Source organism: Triplophysa rosa, linkage group LG9, assembly GCF_024868665.1.
Source record: "Triplophysa rosa linkage group LG9, Trosa_1v2, whole genome shotgun sequence".
NCBI classification, from domain to species: Eukaryota; Metazoa; Chordata; class Actinopteri; order Cypriniformes; family Nemacheilidae; genus Triplophysa; species Triplophysa rosa.
This window is the reverse complement of record NC_079898.1, coordinates 23483521-23508427: the sequence shown is the minus strand read 5'-3', so window position 1 is coordinate 23508427 and position 24907 is coordinate 23483521. Positions and strand designations below refer to the sequence as shown.

General features: G+C 37.1%; 2 protein-coding genes and 1 non-coding gene across 4 annotated transcripts; 2 read left to right on the top strand and 1 right to left on the bottom strand.

Moving 5' to 3' along the window:
• The first annotated feature begins 352 nt into the window (after positions 1–352).
• trnah-gug (transfer RNA histidin (anticodon GUG)) lies at positions 353–424 on the top strand. Its single transcript has one exon. It is a non-coding gene; the product is annotated as a tRNA-His (tRNA).
• A 1900-nt stretch (positions 425–2324) lies between these two features.
• LOC130559692 (kynurenine 3-monooxygenase) lies at positions 2325–13332 on the top strand. 2 transcript variants are annotated; one of them, XM_057342912.1, is made up of 15 exons: positions 2325–2429; positions 4149–4218; positions 4362–4459; positions 6069–6158; positions 6509–6557; positions 6846–6933; positions 7805–7970; positions 8060–8131; positions 8401–8522; positions 9210–9357; positions 9639–9696; positions 10036–10118; positions 11413–11514; positions 11612–11671; positions 11992–13332. In XM_057342912.1, the coding sequence occupies exons 1-15, from the start codon at positions 2352–2354 to the stop codon at positions 12130–12132; spliced, it is 1425 nt and encodes a 474-aa protein (XP_057198895.1). In that variant the 5' UTR covers positions 2325–2351; the 3' UTR covers positions 12133–13332. The 2 variants fall into 2 exon arrangements, with proteins under 2 accessions (XP_057198895.1, XP_057198896.1); XM_057342913.1 differs by lacking the exon at positions 10036–10118 and having other exon boundaries at positions 11992–12105.
• Positions 13333–13496: 164 nt separating this feature from the next.
• On the bottom strand, positions 13497–23712 carry opn3 (opsin 3). Its single transcript, XM_057342914.1, has 4 exons — positions 23242–23712; positions 20965–21284; positions 15544–15795; positions 13497–14427 (listed from the first exon to the last, which is right to left on the bottom strand). Exons 1-4 carry the CDS (start codon positions 23564–23566, stop codon positions 14161–14163), a joined length of 1164 nt encoding a protein of 387 aa, XP_057198897.1. The 5' UTR covers positions 23567–23712; the 3' UTR covers positions 13497–14160.
• Positions 23713–24907: the final 1195 nt, after the last annotated feature.

Here is a 24907-nt window from a genome sequence, read left to right as displayed (position 1 = left end):
AGCAGATCAATAAGTGTGATCTCCACTAACAAAATCAAACTAAATCATTTCGAAAGTCTGATCTCATCTGTTGAACTAATATCTTGTTTTTTAAATGCCCACTACTTTTGATGTGAAATATGTATGTTAAACATGAAGGTTGATGTGATTCTTGGGTTTTTTATTTTATAAATAGAAAGTCATTTTCTTGAAAACAATAACAATTAATGTAATCGGGTAATAAGGAAAAATAGCGCTATTCATGACAGTAGTTCATAATTTTGGTCAAAATTAAAATAGAATTTATAGAATCCAAAGAATGGATGATCAAGAATCCACATTCTGAGCAATTCGCTCGTCTCCTAAATGGCTCGCCGTGATCGTATAGTGGTTAGTACTCTGCGTTGTGGCCGCAGCAACCCCGGTTCGAATCCGGGTCACGGCATTTTTGAGAAAATAAATGTAAACTTCATCCATTTACACTTAAAATCCTAAATGGTTATCGACGAAAACGTACAAGAAAATGCTGATAATATTTAACAGATAAAAAATCCAGTCATGTTTGAGTGTAGACGAAATAACTGGCCAAAATCGTCGTTTAAAATCATTCGTTTAAAATCATTAACGTTAATCATTTCAAGACACTCAAGTGTCTTCGTGCTGTTGTTTGATATTTCGCAAGTTATGTAATGCTTGTTTCAGAGACGTTTAGAACAAAAAAAGCTATGGCCCCCGCACACACTGCAGAGTTTGGGGAGGTTTTATACAAAATGAGTTTATATAAAACCATGTAGTTCTTTAACTTTCCACTAGAGGGTGGCACTGTAACTTTGATGGCTAAAGACCGTTACCAAAGTCCCCCTAATGAAAGTCTCCAAACTCGGATCCATATTTTTTAACTCAGCAGCTGTGTCAGCAGCTTTCGCCATAGTTTCAAAACGAACTGAAAATATTTGTACACTTTTCATAATAACACAGCGATAACGTCGTTTAAAGGCGTTGTTTCTGGATCTGATTCTGTTTCCAGACTGTTTTCCTTCAGAGAGAGATGGCGACTAGCGTCATTTTGGATAAACTAACTTTAAGTGAGTGGAAAAATGTTTCTCTGTCTTTTCCGTTCAATGAGCGGCAGAAGCAGCACATTCATAACCAAACTGCATCTAAAAATAACTTAAGTGAATTAATAAATGATTACAAAACAGCGTTTACAAGCACCTGTCATTGTTAGTGACTGGACATATGATTATAAACATTTGTCTGTAATTATTATTTTATGTCTGACAACAGAAACATTAAATATGTAAACGACTTCAATTTTATTGGGTATTCAGTTCAGTAAGTTCAGAGAGTAAACACGTGTTCATAGTGATGATGTCACAAACATGCTAATTAGCACGTAACATCACCGTGCACCATAGTGACGGGCAAAAATAGATTATGAGGGATTTTTTACGAGCCGAAAAAGTCTAGCGCAACCTCTGCCGCCAACCTCTGCATCGCTCCGTGAGACTGCCATCTAGTGGTAGGCTGTAGTTTATGCACGGTTGTGCGAGGATCTGAAGTTGTGTGTGTGTGGATTGTCCAATGCAAAACCGCGAAAACAAAGTCTCAAAATCCAAATGAACCGAACAGGATGAATGAACGCGGGTCGCAGGATCCACAAATGCGCATCTTGTTATTGACGTGCACAAATTATGATATATCAATACGAAAGATAACATCTTGGATTCACAAATATATCTCTGTTTGTACAGATCCGTGCAGATTCATTTAATTCTGAATTTTGCGGACACGAAATGAAAGACATTTGTTTGAGGGTCATAACGCATAGGCGTCGGTTTATTCATTGATAGTTGTTTGTACATGGTTGTGTAATGCTGAAAACCGCGAAAAGAACGTCTCAAAATCCAAATGTACAGAACAGGATGAATGGACGCGCGTTGCAGGATACACAAATGCACAACTTCTCATTGGTATGCGCAAAATGATTATACATGAACACAAAATAAAACATTGTATTCACAAATCTGTCTCTATTAGTACAAATCGCCTCATGTTTATTACAATCTAAATTTCACAGATTCAAATCATACGGCATTTGTTTGTGAATAGTAAAATACAAGTGTAACTTGTATCACGTTCACGGATGACTGTGCATGCATTTGTTAATCATTTTGAGATGAAATTCATCCCATATATAGACATGTTTGACTGAAGTTCTGATGAACGACGATGGTCTGGCTGGTCGATGTTTGATTGGTTTCGCTCCTCCTTCATAACCACTAAACCGCTGATCCCTGCTTCAACTTCACTTTAAAGTCACTTACAGCAGAAGTTCCCTGCAGTCATTTAAAAAGTTGTGTTTATTAAACATGGAGACTGCTCTCATAAACACACATGAATCTAGGAGCGACAAGAGGAAAGTGATAGCAGTGGTGGGAGGCGGTTTGGTGAGAATCACTTTATCTTTATGACTTGATTACATATTTTATAATGCTCTCAATTATAGTCTACTCTCTGGATTAAAACCACATACCTCACAGGATGATTAAGAATCACTCAAACAAATCATATGAAGAATGAAAATCGAAACTGCATCAAACATTTTATTGTGTTGTAATGAAAAATTGTAATTTCTTATTATTTCATTATTATCAGTGAGCATGCTAATGATTTACAGACTGATTTTGAAACTCTGAGCACAAGTCCCATAATATCACACATGTTTATTTACCTTGATCAAAGTTCATAATATAATACAATTTCTGATAATAATTATAGAGTAAAACAAGTCATTTTGAAATGGAAATTTATTGCATAGAATTCAGAAGAATGTGTATTTTCATTAAAATAAAAATCTTTATAAAATAGTTTTAAAATGAATGTGGAAAAAACAGAAATGTCATAGGTTGGACTCATGTGCTTTGTTGTTTCCATGTTACTCTCTGTTTGTGTCATGTAACTGTTCTGAGTGAAAGACCTTTTTTTCCACTTTGTATTGTGCAATCATATCGAATCGTGGCAGCTTTGTTGGTTTAAGTTTCAGTTTCTTGTCCTTCGTGTTTATTTCAATAAAACCCTGCGTTTAGATCCCATCCTATGTGTCACGGTCCTGCCTTCTTGTTTCTGAACTTCTAGTCGTGTGGCAGGATCGGGACAGAGTCCTTATGTTTTATGTGAGAAAGCCATGGGTTGTTTACGTTTTTACATCTCATGTGCTTTCTGGTGTCTTGTCATTGGCCCCGACCCTCTCGTTTCCTGTATTGCTTCCCTGCCATGTCTAATGTTCCCCACCTGCCCTCGTCAATTATCCTTCGTTTGTCTTTCCTATTTAATGCCCTCATGTTTCATTGTCCTGTGTTCGGTCATTGTATGTGTTTGTTCTATGCTGGTGTCCAGTAGTTTAGTGTGGTTACCTGTCTACCTTGTTCCTGTTGGTCGAAGCTCCTGTCAAGTCTTAGTAAGTGTTTAAGTTTAGTTAATGTCAAGTGTTGTTTAGTTCAGTTTAGTGTCAGTTAGTCTCGTTCTGGTTATTATCCTGTAAGTGCAGTTATACCCCATCGTGGGTCTTTGTTTTGTGTTTCTTGTATTTAAATAAACCCTTTTCGTTAACCCCTTAATTCCCGCTGCCTGCAATTGAGTTCTCCACCTGTTCCATGACACTATGCCTCTATGAATCTCTCTCCGAGTCTCCCAGTAATGATAAACTTTATAGGAAAGCCACATACATTTTGAGTGCAGAAATGTGGTCACATATGAAAAGTGACTTTGAAACATTTACATGTGAAGCCTATGGGATCATGTGTGAAACAGGTGGTGACGTGTGAAAAGCATATATTCACATGTTTTTCGAAAAGGAAAACGTATTCATTAACCACTTATCTGAAGGGATATTTTCCATGTGAAACAGAACAAAAAAATTACCTGAAATGTTACGGCATCCTTTAAAACGCTTTTTTTAATAGCAGATTAATTTTTGTAGTAGTGAGGAGGAAAATAGAAAATTTCGCCCAGGGTCATTGCAGGCTTTGCATAAGTCTTAAAACCTTTACATAAAAAAAGCGTGAGTTGCCAAGATGCATAAATGCCACCATCTACATGGACATGGCTTTTGAGTGAGTCACGGTGCTTTTTGTAATATGCAAATTTTTATAATCCTCTCGGTGTAGGTTGGATCTCTGAGCGCTTGCTTTTTCGCAAAACGAGGATTTGACGTTGAGCTTTATGAATCTCGAGAAGGTATAAACACAATGATTTAAAAGCCAAATTTTCAGGCACCCGAAATCTTGGACTTATTTTATATAATTATAGAAACCACATTTTTATGTTGTGCAGGTATAAGGTTAAGATTTGTGCTCTCTCTTTAACTTTAATCCCTTAAGATATTCGACAGGCCAAAGTCGTGAGGGGTCGAAGCATAAACTTGGCTCTGTCCCACAGGGGACGCCAGGCCTTGAAGCATGTGGGAATGGAAGACAAGGTAGGTTCAGTCCAATTCAATTTGGATATAAGATCATTTGTCTCATTCCTATAGGACGGGTATTAATAGATTATAATTGATCATCATAAGCAGCTTCACTAAAATGAAATTTCTTAGTTGTAATGTATCACATAGAGCTACAGGAGGAACATAGTGTGACCATCTGAAACTATGATACTCAGTCTGTTTAGGAAGTATTTCATTTAGGTTTCTAATGTATTTTGTTGGCCTAGAGGAAGCTCACAGAGTCCACTGTCTCCAGGATTTGGTTATTTTACACATTAGACAGACAGCTGGGACAGCGTTTGACAGTCGATGTGAAGCATTAGAGACATAAGATGGATGGACAGAACTGCTGTCAGACTATATTTATAATGATTTACCCAAGAAGGACAAATTGTTTCTTTGTTGGCCCTGGAACAACATCCATCAGATCTTAGGGGTGGTTTAGCTATAGGATTGTGCTTCAATGCTTCAGCATTATTATAACTTTTTATTTTCTTCTGATATAAGTGTTGGTTTTATTGTTTTATTAAAACAAGAATATATGTGTTCTTGGTTGTATTATGGTCACATCAACAATAAGCAGATATAAATCATTTTATCAGTTAATACATTTATTAATATTAATAATCAAAATAAGCTATTCTTGCAGGAATAGTGGAGAATAATATACTAGTCCATTAACCTGTCTTGTAAACCGTAGTGTTGATAAGCAACGGCATATGAGGTCACAAATTTCCCTTCATTCATCAGCATTTTGCACAAACAGTTCTGGGGCACATTTGACTACCTTTAATTGTTTCCTACTATGGCAGTCAATGATGTCACAGAATTTAAAATGGTTAACATTCTTCCAAATATCTTTCTCTGTGTTCTTCAGAACAAAGGAATTCAACAATGACATGGCATGAGGGTGAGCAAATGATGACAGAATTTTTTTTATTTTTGGGTGAACTATCAGTTTAAGCCTTAATATTGTGCAAATTAGGTTGCGTGGCCACTTGAGTGAAAAGGGGTTTCTGCAACTAGGCGCCTCAGCTCCAACCGCATCCTGCCTCTTTGCCCATTTTCGATTATCCGGGAGTGACGCGCTGCTAAGATGGCAACGGCTGGCTCCGCCCACTTTAAGCTTCAAAACAGCTCCTCAGAAACCTACGGGTGTCGTCACGGACACTAAGTCCATATTTATACAGTATACGGTACCGACCCAAACACAGAACTTACAGAGTGTGGTTACAGGCGCTATGAGGCTGTTCAGGTAGAAGCAGCAGTAGAATTCGACCGTTTAAGAGTCGTTCTACCATTTAAGAGACATTATTTTAAGGTCGAAAAACTACAAAGTGTTGCTTTAAACTTGTTTTATTATGTTGTTCCAGGTTCAACAGAAAAAAGTCTTTGCAGGGACATCCTCTGCTGTGGTTTAGTCACTTTGTGTTTGAAAAGCCCAACAAATGACAGATCATGACATTGCTGCTCAAAGGGGAAAACTTACGACATTTTAAACCTTGAACCTTCACCCTGGGATACGTTTTATAATCAGTTTTTCGTCCATCAGGCATTTGCTTGGTATTATGAAATATCATAAGCAGTCTGTTTTTTCTTCTAGATAGTCTCTAAAGGCATTCCTATGCATGCCCGTATGATCCACAATGAGAACGGAAAGCGTACACCTATACCCTACGGTAGAAAAGGACAGGTGACTTTAACCATTTTTTCAGACATGCACAGATATGACCACATTTAACATGTCACCCTGTACATGCTTATCTCAGCAGTTAAAAATGCTTGACACATGATAACCTGCAATAAATTCCTCACACAGTTATGGGTTTATTTACCCACTAGTTGAGAACATTTACACTTCTCTCTTTTTTAAACATTAGTAATGCAGCCATTTGTGTCTTGGTGCTGTTGTACGCGGTTGATTATAAACTGGACTGAATATCATGAATCCATGATTTCCATCATAAACCCACCATTTTACACATAACTCATATCATATTCCTTTTGCTCACACATCTGATCAGTATTTTGTGCTTTTTGTAGTACATTCTGTCTGTGGACAGAGCAAATCTGAACAAGGAGCTGCTGACAGGTACATGTTCATTTAACCAATTTCGCGTGAAATGCAATGAAGAACTGATTATACAGCGAATGTGGCACACAATCTAATGAAAGCTGTCGAGATGTTGTCAAGGTCATAATCATAATACAAAATTTTGCAAAATTTTTGCATGTTTTAGTCAAGTCAAGTTTATTATGCAATAAGCAGGTTGTCGTATCGTGTCACGCCGGTCGTGTCCGGTATAGTCACAGTGTTAGTGTAAATGTTATGCATTGTGTTGCATGAATAAGTATGCAGAATTGAACTGATTTGTCACAGCGGCAGAGGCGTATCCAAACACTACACTGAACTTCAGTCACAAGCTGCACGACTGCAGTCCAGAAAAGGGAACAGTGACCTTTTTTGGGTAAACAGTGACATTTGCTTCTCTCTCTCTTTTTAACATGTACCATGGTAATATATTTTGAGAACAAATAACTTCTCCTTTTCATAAAGCTCACTCTTGTCTCTCTGTAATGCATGTTAAAAGGAAATCATGCATGAGGTTGTGTCAGAGCTTCCCCTTTAGTGTTTTGATTTTTAAAGGAATAGTTCATCCAAAAAAGAAAAATCTTACATCATTTACTCACACTCGTGTCATTCATGACTTTCTTTCCTTTGCAGAATACAAAAGTAAATATTTTAAAGAACATTGCTAACCAATACTGTCTCCCATTATAAAACAATATTGTCCCCCATTGACTTCTATTATAGGAACGCAAAACCACCGAGACATTTCTCAAAACATCTTCTTTGTGTTCCACATAAGAAAGAGTCATATCGCCGCTGTTCTTCCAAAACCTCGGATGTCCAAATTCACAGTTTTTGAAGGAAATGGAGAAAACGGTACTTTACTTTAACTGTACTTTTTAAATGATTAAACACTGTGTTGTCAACGTTGACAAGCACGTTTGAATAGTTTTTATTGGCTAGATATTTGCAAAACCCAGTGGCAAGCATAAAGGGTGACTAATAATAATACTTCATGGCAAAAAAAAAAAAGCAAGAAATATGGAGATATGAGGTTTCATAAGGACAACAGAGAGATATTGGTTTTGCACAACATGGGGGTGAAAAACAGAATTTTTATTTTTGGGTGAACTATCCCTTTAACATGGCTTATAGATACGTAGAATAAAAAATGAACGCTGATATTTAAATTACTTCCTTTGAAATCTTTTTAAATATAGCTAACCAGATGTACGCCACTATATAATCTTTCCTTTTGTTGTGAATAGACCCGACGACCAGAAAAAGGAAACCCGGGCAGATCTGATCGTAGGTTGTGACGGCGCTTTCTCTGCTGTCAGAAAGCAGTTTCTACGGCAAAGCCGCTTCAATTACAGCCAGACGTACATTCCTCATGGGTACATAGAGCTCACCATGCCCCCTAAAGATGGAGATGTAAGAGTCACTAAAATGTTATCAGGAACTTTTCCTTGCATATCTGCGCTCCTTTTTGTCTGATCACTGATTTCTCTCTCTCCTGTCAGTTTACGATGAAGCCCAATTATTTACACATTTGGCCCAGAAACACTTTCATGATGATCGCACTGCCCAACTTGGTAAGGTTGTAGCTTCATTTCCCGCAGCATGAGCAAACTTGCCATATGTTTTCTGGGTTAAAACAAAACTTTCATACGATCTTTCGACAAGCATTCCCCAACTGACCACAATAAAACCTCCAGTTCAGGGGGTTTTGACTTCCAGTGTGAAGATGGCTTATGAATAATTTACCACTGACCTCCAGAAGCATTAAGACCGAATATTCATCATCGTTTGTTTTGGCTGTCGTCTGTTGGAAAATTGGTTTGCTTTGATTGGTCATGTTTAGGACAAGACGTTCACGTGCACCCTCTTCATGCCCTTCGAAGACTTTGAGGAGATTCGCACCGGTGATGAGGTCATTTGGTTCTTCCAGAAATACTTCCCTGACTCAGTGCCTCTAATAGGCGTGTGAGTACAGTTCTGTCTCTCCTTTTCTTGCTCTCTTATCACTTTTTCGGCTTCGAGGTCTCTCAAAAGTAGCACTTACTAAGGTGTGAAATTGCAGTCTTGCGGACACACGGTCCGGCGGGAGGAGGTTTGAATATGCATGCTGCAGGTGATGGAGAGATGATGTGCTGAGTTTTGAGGACATCGAGTGATTTCAAACCTCACAGAACTAAAAAAAAACGTTCTGCTGTATATGCTGTTGACTCATCTGAAGATCAGCATGTTCTCATTTTCCACCAAAAATTTGCAGAAAAATAAATTATTGTACAGTCAGTACAAACATGTTTAATTAAACATTTGATTTTATTATATGACAGAATTATCTTTAGGTTTAAAGGCCAACGATGTGATGCCCTTTTAGGTTCTAATCTATTTATTTAAAAATATATATTAGATTTGCTATTCATACCGACATTGGGGCTTACTTATGAATCACCCTTAAACAGAATTTATGTGTAAATGATTCATAAATTCATTAATATTAAAACTGTCTCATTGAATTGAATGTGTTATATACAGTATATTTAAAATCATTCATACATGAATTGTCACAGAGATTCAATATATCTGAGATTCAGTATATTGAATATGCATTTTGCATGAGTTATGTAAGTTGTGCTGTAGATTGAGTATGTTTGTGTTTGTTAGTGATGCTCTGAAAAGGGATTTCTTCAGACTGCCGGCTCAGGCCATGGTCTCAGTGAAATGTGACCCGTATCATCTGTTCGATAAATGCGTGCTGATGGGAGATGCCGCTCACGCTGTGGTTCCTTTCTATGGACAAGGCATGAACGCGGTAAGTTGAGATGTTTATCAAGTTAATATATATTAAAATATATGTAAATATAAAAATATGTGTGTTTTTCATTTGAAAACTGTACTTAAAGGAGTAGTTCACTTCAAACTTTTCCCCATTTACTTTTCATAGTAATTTTATTCTTACTATGGAAAGTCAATGGGGGCAAATTTTGAAGAGAACTACTCCTTTAAGGGCCTCTTTAAAGATTCATTTAAAGAATGATTTCTGAATTCTTTGCTAGATGAGGCAATAGACTATTGTTCATGTTTGTTTCACAGGGCTTTGAGGATTGTTTAGTTTTTGATGAGATTATGGACCAGTTGAATGAAAACTTTGGTAAGACTAAAATCTGAGCAGACTGAAAATGTGCTCTGTATGCTGAAATGAATTCATATTACGTTCATTTGATTATTGAGCGAATGTTAATTTCACACCTAGAAGTGTGAATTGAAATCATGGTTTCAAATTAACGGATGAAATCAAACTTTGATGCTCATTACCACAAAATAAGATTAAGACTTCAGACTTCGGACTGGTTATCACAGGCAGGGTCTCATTTGGTCCCACATTACAGATGTTCACAGCATGTTTAAATGATTCACATAATAGGCAAAATAAAATTGAAAACACATTAGAAAGGTACAGTAAGTCTTGTTTTCATTCATATACACGCAGCTGCTGTGCTTCAGGAATACACCAGAGTCCGTGTACCTGATGATCATGCTATCGCTGACCTGGCCATGTACAACTATGTTGAGGTAGTCTATAAACTTAAATCTCTATCTGAACACCAGGTATTATCCCATTATAGTCACATGACTTCCTATAGCTGTAATATAGAATATTTTACTCTGATATTTTATTTACTCTAAATGTTGCCACCAGTTTCCGCTTATTAAAAGTGATCATTAGTGATGGTAAAGAGATTAATAGAGCCATGAATGCATGCATACACACGCACGCACATACACACACAAACACACGCACGCACGCCCGCACGCACACACACACACACACACATAAATGAGCACGCACGCACGCACGCACACAAACAAACAAGCACACACGCACACAAACAAACAAGCACACACACACACAAACAAACGAACACACGCACACACAAATGAGCACGCACACGCACACACAAATGAGCACACATACAAATGAGCACACACTAAATGAGCACACACACACACACAAACAAGCACACACACACACACACACACACACACACACACAAACAAACGAGCACACGCGCACACAAATGAGCACACACGCACACACAAATGAGCACACTCACACAAATGAGCACACACACACAAACAAAGGAACACACGCGCACACACAAATGAGCACACACATACAAATGAGCACACACTCAAATGAGCACACACACACACACACAAACAAATGAGCACACACTCAAATGAGCACACACACACACACACACACACAAACAAATGAGCACACGCACACACAAATGAGCACACACTCAAATGAGCGCACACACACACACACAAACAAATGAGCACACGCACACACAAATGAGCACACACTCAAATGAACACAACCTCACACACAAATGAGGACAACCTCTAATCTGATTATCATAATCTTTGATGTTTTGTGTTAAATTTCACTTTCTTAACAAGAAATAAAAAACTTAAACAACAAGTTATTGGCCGGTTTCATAGACAAGGCTTAGCCTAAGTCAGGACTATGCCTTAGTTAATTTAGGCTATTTTAGTCGCTTTTATTAAAATGCCTTAGAAACAACATTACCGATGAGCATCTTGAGACCAAACAATGGCACTGACATATTTTAAGATATGTCAGGGCAAGTTATTTTCAGTTAAGACGGCTCAAAATTCCTTTTAGTCTGGGACTAGCCTTAAGCCTTGTCTGTGAAACCGGGGCATTGAGTTATAAATCATTAAGCATTTATACAGCATTGATGGTTCAGGAGAAAGAGACACAAACAGAGAGATTTAATATGCTGTCATGGATGTTTTAAAACTGCCCTCAGCTTCACACTTTATGCTTTTGTCTTAGATGAGGGCGCACGTAAACTCCAAATATTTCTTGTTCCGAAAGTACCTGGACAATGTCCTTCACTTTATCATGCCCAGAACAATCATCCCACTTTACACTATGGTGAGAGTTTTTTTTCTTCGTGTTATTAGTTTGATCTTGTTTAAGGTCGATTAAGTCTCGAGTGAAAAAAACCCACATCTGATCTTTTTAATTCTAGGTCACGTTCACCAGGACACGGTACCATGAAACTGTGAAGCGATGGCATTGGCAGAATAAGGTGAACACAAGACAAAGATAGTTGTTATATATACAGTATATATATAACATATAATATTATAAAAGAGTATTAGGATAACACAGAGTGTGTGATATCCCGTTTCTAATATTTATTTGCATGCATAAAATGAAACTGCCCTTTGGGAATAAAGCCACTGTGTGATTTAGGGCATTTTGAAAATGTTGAATAATTTTGTTTTACAAACGAAGGTAAATGATACCAAGTAATAGATATACTAACTTGACGGGAATCTTAGATGTTTTGAGAACTGCAAAAAAAACAGAGACGGATTCAAATATAAATGTATTGTTTGTTTACAGGTGATCACTCGCGGTCTGTGGCTGTGTGCGGTGGCGTCCACTGCCGGCGGGATGTTTCTCTTGATCAGATACTCTCACAAACTCCCCAGCATCACTGCAGAGCACCTGTGGAGCCGTATACTTGCTTTAAAGAGATTCTAAAAGAATTACAATGTATAGGAAACCCTGTTGTTGTTTGGCAGCCTTGTTGTTGACTTGTCAATGTGAAACAGTGAAGATTTACTTTCATGTTTCATACAGGACACAAACCGTAAAAGACCAGATTTTACGTCTTCAAAAATGTTTCAGGATCGATACGAATTAGACTTGATCAACAGCATTTGTGACAATGTTGGTTACCGCCAAATAATTAAAAACAACAGCAAATTACAAATATAAATTTGTTTAAGTCATGATGCAAGAATTTGTATATTAACTATCCCTTTTAAGCACAAAATAAATGATTCAGTTAAAAGAAAGACTTAAGCTCATATAATAAATAGTTACCACTTTCTGAAGTGGTAATACGTTTCTAGGTGGATGAACTTGTGGTTATGTGTTGCATGGCGTGATTGCTCCATGTACACAAACCTTTATGTATCCCAGCACGTATCCTGCAAAAGTTATGGGGTTGAAAGACCGGTAGTAACTTTGGCAAGGTCACATCACACTAGTCTCATGTCAGCACGTATATAAAGCTATATGGTTATTTTATTGTATATACCAGGCCACTATCGTTAAAAGTGCTAAATACTAAATACTGAGCAACAAGTTTTGTATCTTTATCAGGGGTTTTCAAACTGAGGGTTAGGACTCCTTGTGGGTCACGTAAAGATGCTCTGAATGACACGCGCACACACAAAAACAGTTCAGTCCGACTAGCAATGACAATGATTTTGACATCTTACCGTATGCTATTTTGGTATTGCATATTTCATTTATATCATGACAAAGAAACTGAAAACTATGCTAAATATTTTGGTGGGTTTTGGAATAAAAAGGTTTGGGAACCCCTGACCTACTGTATGTCACAAATGCTGTCGATCAATCTTGTATTATATTCATCTTGTATGAGCTGAAATGTTGTTTTAAATGAATCATCAATTTGAATGACAGCAAGCTGTTGGGAGATAAAAAGAGAGGGTGTCTTAATTCAAAGGTGTCAAATTTGCATTTACTTGTCACATCTGACTGAGTGTGTGTTTTGTAATTCTCTGATTTCAGACGGCGCACATTTGAAACCAATTCTTTGTTTTAAATTAAAAATGAGAATATTGTACTGTCTACAATTTTAAATCTATGCAAAGTTAAATATTGCTGAATTAGTTATTTTATTCACTTGGCATGTATTAACTCTCTTACAGTACAACTTAAACATCTAGTCGTGTCTGTTTTATTTCTATTTGGGAGGACACAAAGGAGTCTTTATGATGCTCTTTCATTACAACATAACATTTCAAAATAATCCTTGTTCAAAACCTCAACAACGCATGATCCATGAATGACATACTGTAGCAGATGCTCTCCCAGATGACATTTTTCATCTCAAATAATGAGTTTTATTCAGTAATGTTTAAGGGTGCGTGCCAGGGTTTTGGATGAATGTGCAGTAATTCACTTTCTGGTCCAGTTAAAAAGAGCCCCATCTATGATATTCTTGTCCCTAGATAGGGCTCAGGTCCTTCCTTTAAAGTATGCATGTATGTAGCACAAATAGTGTGGGACGAGTTACGCCTCTAATATTTTCCTATAGGGACACAAGTACTCGTACTGCAGGGGGCGCTCTGGAGCTGACAGACAGGTGAAGTTCATTGTCCTCAACAAGAGTCCTTGTACTAACACCCTGTTCCTATCTATCTCAGTACACCGACTAATGTATTCTCTGCACGTTTTGTGCAATCTAAACTGTGGATTATCTCACCACCCCATGGATGAAGGTTGAACTTTCCGAAAAAGACAGACAAGTTACACTATTGATTATAAAGAACTCAAAGTCATTTCTCACGATGGACCCGCTGAAAACGTATGTTGCATCACTGCTGCAACGATAAACAAATATTTTCAATGCGTATGAAAACACATAACAAAATGGCTCTATCGTCTGCATATTAGAATCATCTTGCATATGTCATGTCGCAAACTTCGCAGCACTGTTCCTGAATGTCACCACATTGAGATTCGAAGTAAGTGTCAAAGCGGTCTGACTTGAATCACGTTTATTTCCTGTACGTCGTGATATTCAGAGGTGATGTCCAGAGGATAAGCCTCGTTGTTGGTGATGATAAAGACGATGGAAGAAGAGCTAAAGGTCACCCTCTTTTTGGGCCGGTCAGCTCGGATCTGTGACATCACAATGGGGCGTACAGGATGTTCCATGCGGGCCAGAGGACGGTCCTTAATGTTTTTCTGCAGGGTGGTCAGGCGAGAACACAACAGCTCCAACATGCATCTACGAAACTGACCCATCAGAAAGAGAGAAAGAAAATACATTATGGTTGTTATGATTAATTGAAACTATTAAAACATTCATGTTAAATGAAATAAAATAAAACATAGACCTAAATATTAATCAAAGAACTTCACTTAAAAAAAAAATGCACTAAATATATATAGCACTAAAAGTGGTTATTTGCTCGCGGGGAACCACGTTTAGTGCTATATAGCACCATATCTTGGACCTGTTAAGCCCCTGTATGGTTCTTCAGCGGTTCTATGGCACTATGAAGAACCACTGAAGCACCAAAATATGGTTCTATAGCACTTAAAATAGTTCCCCTATGATTACAGCCAAGAACCACTTTAAGTGCATATAGCACTATTTTTTTTTAGAGTATAAACAAAAATGAGAAATAAACAGATATACGTTTAAATTGATGCAATTAAAATATTAACTGAAAATATATAAAAACTATAACTGAAATCAAAATTAATAAAAAATGTTAACAATATTAAAAATAAATAAAAATCAAAACCACATAACAAAATTGGTAAACTAAAATTTTCATGAAAACTAATTATATTATATTTTATATTATAATACTATATACTTTATATATATATAAAGTAAAATATAAAATTCTAATTCAAAGTATTAAAAATTTGTAATAAAAATAAAATGATAACTAAAATAACTCTGTTCAGCATATATAAATTCTACAAAAAGAAACTAGCAATAAAAAAAATTAAATGACAGTTGTTTAACTTCATCTTTTTAGTTGACAACCTTCAGATGTCTACAGAAAAGTATAGCAGAACATGTCTGAGCAATTCCACATTCATAAATTAAAGTAAAACAAAAAATATACACATGTATTATGATTTTTAAACCAAAAGTTTAACATTTATAGTACACTGACATAAAGGGAAAGTTCACACAACAAATGAAAATCCTTCCGTCCTTTATTCATCCTCATTTCATGTCATTTCAAACTTGTATGACTTTTGTTCTTCTGCACACATTTTGAAGAACGTTTGTAACCCTAACAACACTGGACCCCATTGACTTCTATTGTATGAACACAAAACCATTGAGACATTTCAAAAAATCTTAGAAGAAAGAGACTCCCTGCTGACCTTTCGGCTCATGAAAGCGCAGATGAGGGGACTGTAAGCGGTGCTGGATTTGGCGAAGAAAGATGGAATGATGGCAACGGTGGGAGAGACGATACTCTTCCTGCCGAACGCCTCCAGCATTGAGACCACAGCGTAGGGCGTCCAGCACACCAGAAAACAAGAGATCATCATCAGAAACATCACGGCCACCTTTTTCTCATACCGCAGAATTTTAATCGTCTGAACGGTCTGCAGGTCCTGAACAGAGCGCAGCTGTAGAGAAGAACAGAAGACGTTCTGTAAAATACATCATGCCTAAACGGACAGTTCAACATTTCCAACAATTCCTCATTTACTCACCCTCATATCATTTCAAACCTTTATGACTATCTTTCTTCTGCAGAACACTAAATAAGATATTTTGAAGAATGTTGGTAACGAAACAACATTGACCCCCATTTACTTCCATTGTATGGACACAAAACCACTTAGACATTTCTTAAAATATCTTCTTTTGTGTTCCACAGAAGAAAGAGTCATACACAGGTTTTAAATGACATGAGGATGAATATATTATTAATATTACATATTAAGCAGCTGTATTCATCTCATTCATAACCAATTTGGATTTCTTCACATAGACAGCATATATAGGACACATACTGTATATAAGGCTCCTTGTGTGAAGCCTACAGGAGATTTGACTAACAATCAGTTCCACTGCTCTCATCCAGTGCATTATGGGACAGCATTCTCATGAAATATGCATGTGAAACCGCAAAATCCTTTTAAAAGTAGTGCACATGTTCAAAGTCATATACTCTATTTCCATCCACCCATCTGTCACATTACAGATTTAAAAGAATGCGTTTTATGTAGCGGCCATTTAAACGCTTCATGACGAAACGATTATAGTAAGTCTTTAATGAAACTCAATATTGTCTCAGTTTAATGGATTCACTCATTATCATTACACAGCTGCGGTTCAAGGACGACATGAAAAGGTGCATCTCTCTGAGCTCTGAGTCTGAACATTACAGACTTACTGAAAACACAACTGGGTCACCACAAGTGGGTGCAGTCGTGTGTGAGTTTTGCCTTGAAATTATTTTAGTAAAGTTGATTTAATTGCTGTGCATCAATTTAAATGGATAGTTCACCCAAAAACCATGTCATCCCAAACCTGTATGACTTTCTTTCTTCTGCAGAAGACAAAATAAGATATTTTGAAGAACAATAATAACCAAAAACGTTGGCCCCCATTGACTTCCATTGTATAGACACAAAACCCCTGATACATTTCTCAAAATATCTTCGTTTGTGTTCAACAGAGGAAAGAGTCACATACAGATTTTGAACAGTGTGAACGTGAACAAATGATGGAATTTTAATTTTTGCAAAAGTTAGTTTGTTTGTAGCACACTGTCCATAATCATTAAGTGATCCATACATCATTTTTGTAGAAAATATTTGAGAAGAATACATATTTCATGTTGCTCATAAGAGCTGCATTATGAAAATGTTCAGGTCGCTCTGTAAATGAGCCATTTGCAAACACAGAAAGGATGTGTATGGATTATGAAGAAACCCCTGCTGTGCTCTAACGTTCATCTAAGATCAGGAAAACTAACATTGTGTGTGTGAGTCTACAGTGTGTACTTGCAAGAGAACAAGCCGTCCCACTAGCTTGCCACTAAGCTGTAGGGGTTTAACCCCGAGTATGACACGCCAAGTAGTTCACATGCTTGAAAAGACGTACTTGGTGCATTTTTGTTAAACCTTTGCTGGCTCTTCTTCATCTTCATAATTGTCAACATTAGTAATGGGATCGACACAACTGGATCTGTATAATAACATGGCTGCCATACACAATAAAAGGATGACCTGTTTTATGTGTAAAACAGCCCAAAATAACTGAAATCTTCATTTAACGAGTTAAAGTGTTATCACTTATGCTTCTGTTTTAACAATGTACGTTGCATGACACATCTGATGTACACAGCACTTGTTAGCACTCCAATTACTTTATCAAAGTACATGATTAGAAAATTGCAATAATACAATGCATTCTAATATAGTGCATCTAATATTAGCTTTTTCAAAACTACATATTTCTATATGCATGCAAAGCTGTTTTGCGATCTAATGCAAAATTGTGAAAAGCACTAAAAAAAAGGGATTGAATATGTTCCTGTATTGAGCAGGACGTTAGCAGCGCAATGGTTGTGGGTTTGATTCACAGGAAAAAAAACACTCAGAACAAATGTATACCGTAAAGTCCCCATGGCATCAAAATTGAAGGTTATTTTAAAAATATTTTAGAAATCTTGTTTAAAATTTTACAGAATCAGAATCAGAAGAGCTTTATTGCCAAGTGTGCTTGCACACACAAGGAATTTTCTTTGGTGTTGGAAGCTTCTAGTACAGACATTCAACACAATGACAATACAATATAATACGATTTAAAATTTTACAGTAATTTATTAGGCAATAACAAACTGAAATAGAAATATATAAAAGTCTTTATTTACATTTTTATACCCAAATTTGAGCCGTGTAACATGCAACCATTCAAAATTGAATACAATAATAATGCGCTGTACTATTTTTTCTGCCTTTCTGGTGAAACAAAAATTCGAAAATTGTACACATTCAAAACTCTTTCACTTCCACCAATATGTACTGTATCAATTATTTTTATGCATCATTCTGCACTTTAGCTTCTTTTCAGATTCCAGACTGTGAGGTAAACGAAACGCTATTAGGTATTTTAAAAGGGGGAGGAGTCATCCAATATGTCAGCACATTAAACAAAACCACACATTTTAAGGCACTTTGGTGGATCTGTAAATGCACTGCAATTCACTTTGCTTAAAAGCATCTGCCAAACGGATAGATGTAGATGTATTCATTCCACTATAAATTCTATTTTCAATAAGGAAAACTTAAGAGTGCACCTTAAAGTTTGTTAACTCCGCTTGATTTGAGCGCTATTACACTGGTTGTTTAACCTCGCAATAATCACTGGCAGAACATTTTTATAGCGTATATTTCATCAGTCTGAAAAAATATCCCAACAGGCTCGCCCTCCCTCACCCGGGCAGCGCAATCGATAAAATCTCACACAGAATCTGCACTGATGAAAACCTCAAACTATTTATGTGCATGATCACCATCTCCCCTTATTTACAGAAGGCACCTTCAGACAATAGGCTTTGAGTTAACACGGTCACTCGTACGGCAGACCATCTGCCCCCTTTGCTCGCATGTTTGAAAAAGAACAAGAGAGGATGATTAGGGTCAAAGATGGCGAGTGAAAAAACGGTCATGTACAAATCAGAAGTGAACAAACAACCAGCCACAAGAAAAGCTTTTAAAAATGAAACAATGCAATTAAAGAGCCACAAAAATGCCCCTTGACCAGGCTGCGTGCATGGTTTCAATGTGCAATTATGTCGTATATTTCAGAATGTTTCAAACGTCAAAAAAAAACCCCATTAAAGAGTACATAACATGAGATCATGAAAATTACATTTCATGCAGTGTGTAATGTTGTAATGTTTGAAAGTAAGCAGTCCGCCAGGTTGTAAATCCGAAGGTGAATGAATAACAAAGTTATTGGCTTGGAAAAAAGGGAGTCGACTCTGAATCACGCAAACGAGTCACCCCTAGTCCGAGTCGCGAACCGCCGCGGATTTAAACTTAAAACTCCTTAAAATGGCAGACATTCTCTTAGGGATGCATCATTTTGTTGGATGTTTTAAAGGGCACGTATCATCTGTTTTTAATTTACTTTATTTTGCCCTCTAAGGCCCACTTATAAATGTTCGTAAAAGCATCTACATGCAAATGTAGGCGGTCATGAATGAACAAATCTGGGATATTCTCACTTGCAGAGTTGCAGTCAATTGTCTGTTTTGAGCTTTGAAACGTACAGCACTGCTTGACATTTAAATCTTAAAGAGTACATTCCTCGAGATCATAAAAAATACATTTCATGAAGTGTTTAATTTTGCCGTGTTTGAATGTAAACAATCTGCCAAGTTGTAAATCCGAAGGTGAACGAATAACAAAGTTATTAGCTTATAAAAAAGGTAATCGACTCTGAATCACGCGAACAAGCCATGACCTGTCCGAATCTTTAACCACAATGTACCTACGTCACTAGAAAAATCCCCGCCTACTGACTGCGAAAACTTAACTCTCTCCTCCCCAAACACTGTACTAGCTCGTTCGTGACGTGTGCATCATGTCTAAGAGAAGCTGTGTTCTATGTAGTGAAACTAAGTCAGTCTTATTTTCACTACCAAAGGAAGAACTTCTGAGGAAAAAATGGTTACTATTTATTTTTCAAACGACACCAAAGGAGTATAAACCGAACGTTTTACTTTGCGCGCGTCATTTTACCGAAGATTGCTTCATCAATCTTGGCGCCTTTACTGCAGGATACATTAAACGTCTTTCCTTAAAAGATGTTGCAATACCAACTTTATTTGGACCTGTAAGCTCCACCGAATCACAACCTGTAAGTGTGACTCTTTATTTTTGTCTTTACTTAAAATTAAATTTGTGTGACGTTATCTCATGTCTGTGTTTAGCTAACGTTACCGTTATTTTTGGGGTTGTTACTGTTTGTTTACCTAACGTTAGCTATAAACTCGTTGCGCTAATGTAAGTGTTCAACCATATTAACTCGCAAAGTCTTTATTTCAAGAACTGCGTGGTGTACTATAGTTATAATAACATCTGAAGATACGAACACCGTACACTGTATGCCGTGATAACTAACTGTTACAAGAGAAGTGTCTAAAACAGTCCTTTTTCTTACTGGCATCTGTATAAGGATTAAAGAATGATTCGTCAGACTCGGGCTCGAACTGGTAAGGTAAAATCGACGCCATCTCTCTCTATACACTGTTAATATCCAACCACCTGCAAACCGTAATACAGCAGTAATGATAGGCGGTCCATTTGCGACACATGCTGAACGCGTTTGACCAATCACAGCAGACTAGACCATTTGACCAATCACAGCAGACTAGACCATCTGACCAATCACAGCAGACTACACTATCTGACCAATCAGATCAGACTACGCTGGCGGAAAGGCGGAGATTACACAGATGAATCGCGGAACGAATCATTTGAGAGTCAGTCAAGAAGTAAGGTAATAAAAACTGCTTATTATTACGAAATAATAGTATTTTTACATCATGTATGTACATAAACTTGTTGTCGGACACTCCATAAACCAAAATAAACCCTTAAAAATATTGAGGAATGTACTCTTTAACAAAAATCTTGAATTTAATCCATGAAATGAACGCATTAAAATGCTGTCTCAGTAAGCAGCTTACCGGCACCGGAAGCGGTTAGCAACAGAAAAAACTGCACACAAAACCTCCATAAAATGAAGCTTACTGTATAAGAGAACCACCTCACCATTCGCACTGTATACAAGACGTTTCCATAGCAATAGGCCATGACGCCCACAGGGACGAAGAAACATCCAAGAAGAAAGAAGAGAATGAAGGAAGCATCATTGGGGTCTTTGGAAGCCCAGTCGAGAGAGCAGCCCAGCTGATGGACCTCTAGCGTGTAGCGGTTCCACCCGAGCAGAGGAGCACCGGTCCAGGCTAAAGAGTACAGCCAGATGTGTGTGATGGCCCTCCAGGCCCAGGGGAAGTCAACGACCTTGGCATGTACCACACGGATATAGCGCTCGTACGCCAAGCCAGAGAGAGTCATGATGGACAAGATACCTTAGAGGATGGAGAAGAAAACGTATGTCTTTATATTATTCACAACCATTGCCCGGAAGAAAATTGTAATGCTCTTTCATCGCTCGGGAGATTTGATGAAGTTCTTAGTTATATAAGCTTCAACTTAGTCTCCCAGAATTGCTTGGGAGAAATTAAAATAGAGAACAATTGTTCAAATACATCAAGAACATGGAGGTGTAAAATGAATGTAGATTTTAAAGATAAAATCATCTGGATTTGGTTCACTTTTAGCCATTTTGAGTTCATAATGATATTTTTCATGATATTGACTGTTGATTTGAAGACTCTGTGATGGAACTCTAATGGAGACATTTGTGAAATTTCCGGGTCTTTTTCACTGGAAAAATATCTAAGCCGCAAGAGACGTTTTTGCTCCATTTTTTGCTCCATTTGCTCTCATTGATGTCTATGAGAAATAATGGAGATGTTAAAAAGATCTCCTGGGGTTTTGGGTGCCTGCGTCATCATACCGTCTCTTTGAAAGCCTGTGTGTCTTGTTGTGACAAGTTCACAAAATAACCGGTGCAATAAGAATTATCCGGTCTGAAAAACATTGTCATGATGTATAAAATATTTTTTTTAATTTGCATTACAGAAGTCACATGTCATCACAAGATGAGAGTACTTGTCACATTATTAGTAGTACCTGTACCTCTAAATCTAACTGCAGTGTCCACAGTGACTCTACCGATGAGACACACAGACATCTTATTACCCAGACACCCGGACTGTGGGTGTCTGGGTAATAAGATGTCTGTGTGTCTCACTGTGACAGAGGCAGACCAGTGGGAAGATGCCACTAACATGTTTCTGCTGTCACTTCACATTCACACAAACCTCTTTTTTTACACTCCATAGAATCTGATCTTGATACGTAAACCAGTTTTAGTATATCGCTGAATTTCTGATGTGTTAAAGCCACACTATTAAACATATGTGTTTAGAACATTTTAGAGTTGTATTGTTGAAATAAAAACTGTATCTCTATCTAGATTTAGACATGGAAGATTGTGCTGGATTATACGATGAGCTTCTCATCAGAATTGCAGTTTTTATTTAAATTACTCAAAATCTCATAGGAGAATGAAAATCGAGGTCAGAGACCCAAATGCCTCTGCATGCAACTCTTCAAACAGAGCGCATCACATCTTCGAATGGGCCGAATAATCTTGATCTTTTGATTTATGAATTCTATCAGTTGTGACCTTAGGATGGCAGGTGTGCAAAATCCATATTTTCTTCAGAAACGTGATGATGAGTTCTTTCCACAAGCCATACCCTCTCACAAATGCATTGTTGATATCCTGCTGGCTCCATTAACGCATCATTACCCGAGTTGATCTTTCTGTGCGCCAGATGGACTTTTTTCAGTAATTATGTCACAGTTGTTTACAGATGCTTGGGGTTGTTTACTTTGTCTTTGTTTGTAAAAGATGGCTTAATTATATGCCATAAATATTCATGTTACTGTGTCAGTCTGATGAAATTGTTTAGATAAAGAGGATGTAAACTCCATAAAAACATATTTAATACAAACATATTTAATGTGCTGAAATGCAATCGAAGCGTATGGGTCTGTGCATAAATTTAGTTTGTGCAGATGGGATGCTACTTAAATTATTATTCTTTTTATAAAGAAAAGGGAAAATTGAGACTTTTGCTTGTCTTCTGCCTCCTTATAAGACCCCATAGTCTCCTCAAGAGTTTCATAAGAGATCTCAATCATTGCTCAGATTTGCCAACATCACCAAAGCACACAACAATTAAAAGTCAAAAGATTTAAATACAAAGATATATTAATATTAAATAATATGCATTTCTTTTAGTTTTTACTTAAAATGAATTTTTAGAGAAACATGAGCCAAAGTTGAAACTGAAATTTTTGAGTTGCGAAATCATATATCGATGTAAACAAATACATAAATGCAAAACTCACCGAATAAGCTGTTGCTGAATCCATCCCAAACACATGTGGCTGAATTAAAGATCCATCCTCTCTTCAAGCACGAGACGAACGTGAAGTTAATACCGGTGACGCACACGAGCAGATCACTCACACTTATATTCACTATCAGTAGATTAGTTGGTGTTCGAAGTCTCTTGAATCTAAAGTAAAGAATAATGACGATTATATTATTACAGAATCCCAGCACACCTATAGATCCGATAGTAAAAGTCAAGAGTGTATAAGTTTCATCGGCGAAAATGTAATCGCATTTCTCCACATGAGCCTCAGTCGATGTTTCATTAACAGGATTCATTTCTTTTCGAAGTGCACAAACATGATGCCAGAAGCTCCTGATGATCACTGACCCGATTCAGCAGTCCGTCCAAAAGACACCAAGCCAGCCGAGGAGTGATTTTAGTTCAGTGTGTCAGTAATGTGAAATTCTCCGTGCACTTCTCGCGCGCGCACTGGAGAAATGACTGAAAATTGCGTCTGGAAGCGCACGAGAGCAGCGCGGGTTGTGAATGACTCTGAACTCGGAGTAACGCTGATGTTATTGCTCTTATGAACACTAATGACATTAACTGTGAAGTATTCAATGAAATGTGCTGTATGAACACGTTAGCCTATATTTTGTTTAAACACGAATGACACGAATTGTGATGCTTTGTATGGAATGCGCAATAAAAACACTAATGCTGATACGTGATGTAATTAATGTATTGCCGTAAAAACCTTAAGACAGGTAAATTAATTCTTGTAATACTTTTAGATTGATTATTGACATTTTTTTGGCTGTACAACAATCCAGGTTAACAATTTTGTTATTATTCGATCTGGAAGGGATGAATTAAACATGAGCAAAACATGTGACCAATTAATAAAGATGCTATTTGTGCAAATACTAAGAAATGTCAGTGTCAAAGTTTAAGATGCATTATTGCGTGCTGTAATAAAAAGGTAATATGCAACAGATCTATTTCTACCTGTCACATCAAAGGGTATTTGACTTAAATAAATCCACATAATGTTATACCATATGAAGCATGTTCTTTTGCCCTGAGCAAAAATCAATAATTTACATGAAGTCATTTATATTACTTATAATACCGCAATGCCATATTTGAGAAGAAAACTATGGCAGGAGTAAAAATCAGAACATCTTGAAAAGGTTTGTGTTCAATACAGCCTTTTTTGAGAGAGATGAAGGTGCAAACTGTGTATTTGTAAAGGTTGGCATTCAATAGCCACAGTTCTGCTTTTTTAGTATACCAAATGACTATCATCCTCAATACTCTACCATTTACTTTTAGAAAAGTGTGTGTAAGAGAGGCAGGGGTCATATCCTTGATCCTTCAATGTAAAACAGTATTACGTACAAAGTAGACATAGTTCACACAACAAGAATCCAGTTGACTTTCAGAACTCCCATCCAAAGAGACCATTTATTAAAACTGCAAGTCCAAATCAGACTTAAATTAAAGCAAACATTCTGTATAATTCCTCAGTCAGACTGCACTTGATAATCTATTTTATGTTATAAATAAACTGAGTTCACTTCGATTTCTTAGGTACAAGCCTCTGAGGTGATGCTTTCTGTTTAATTAAACATGCAAATGAAGCACGGCTGATCATCATTATAATCATTAATGCT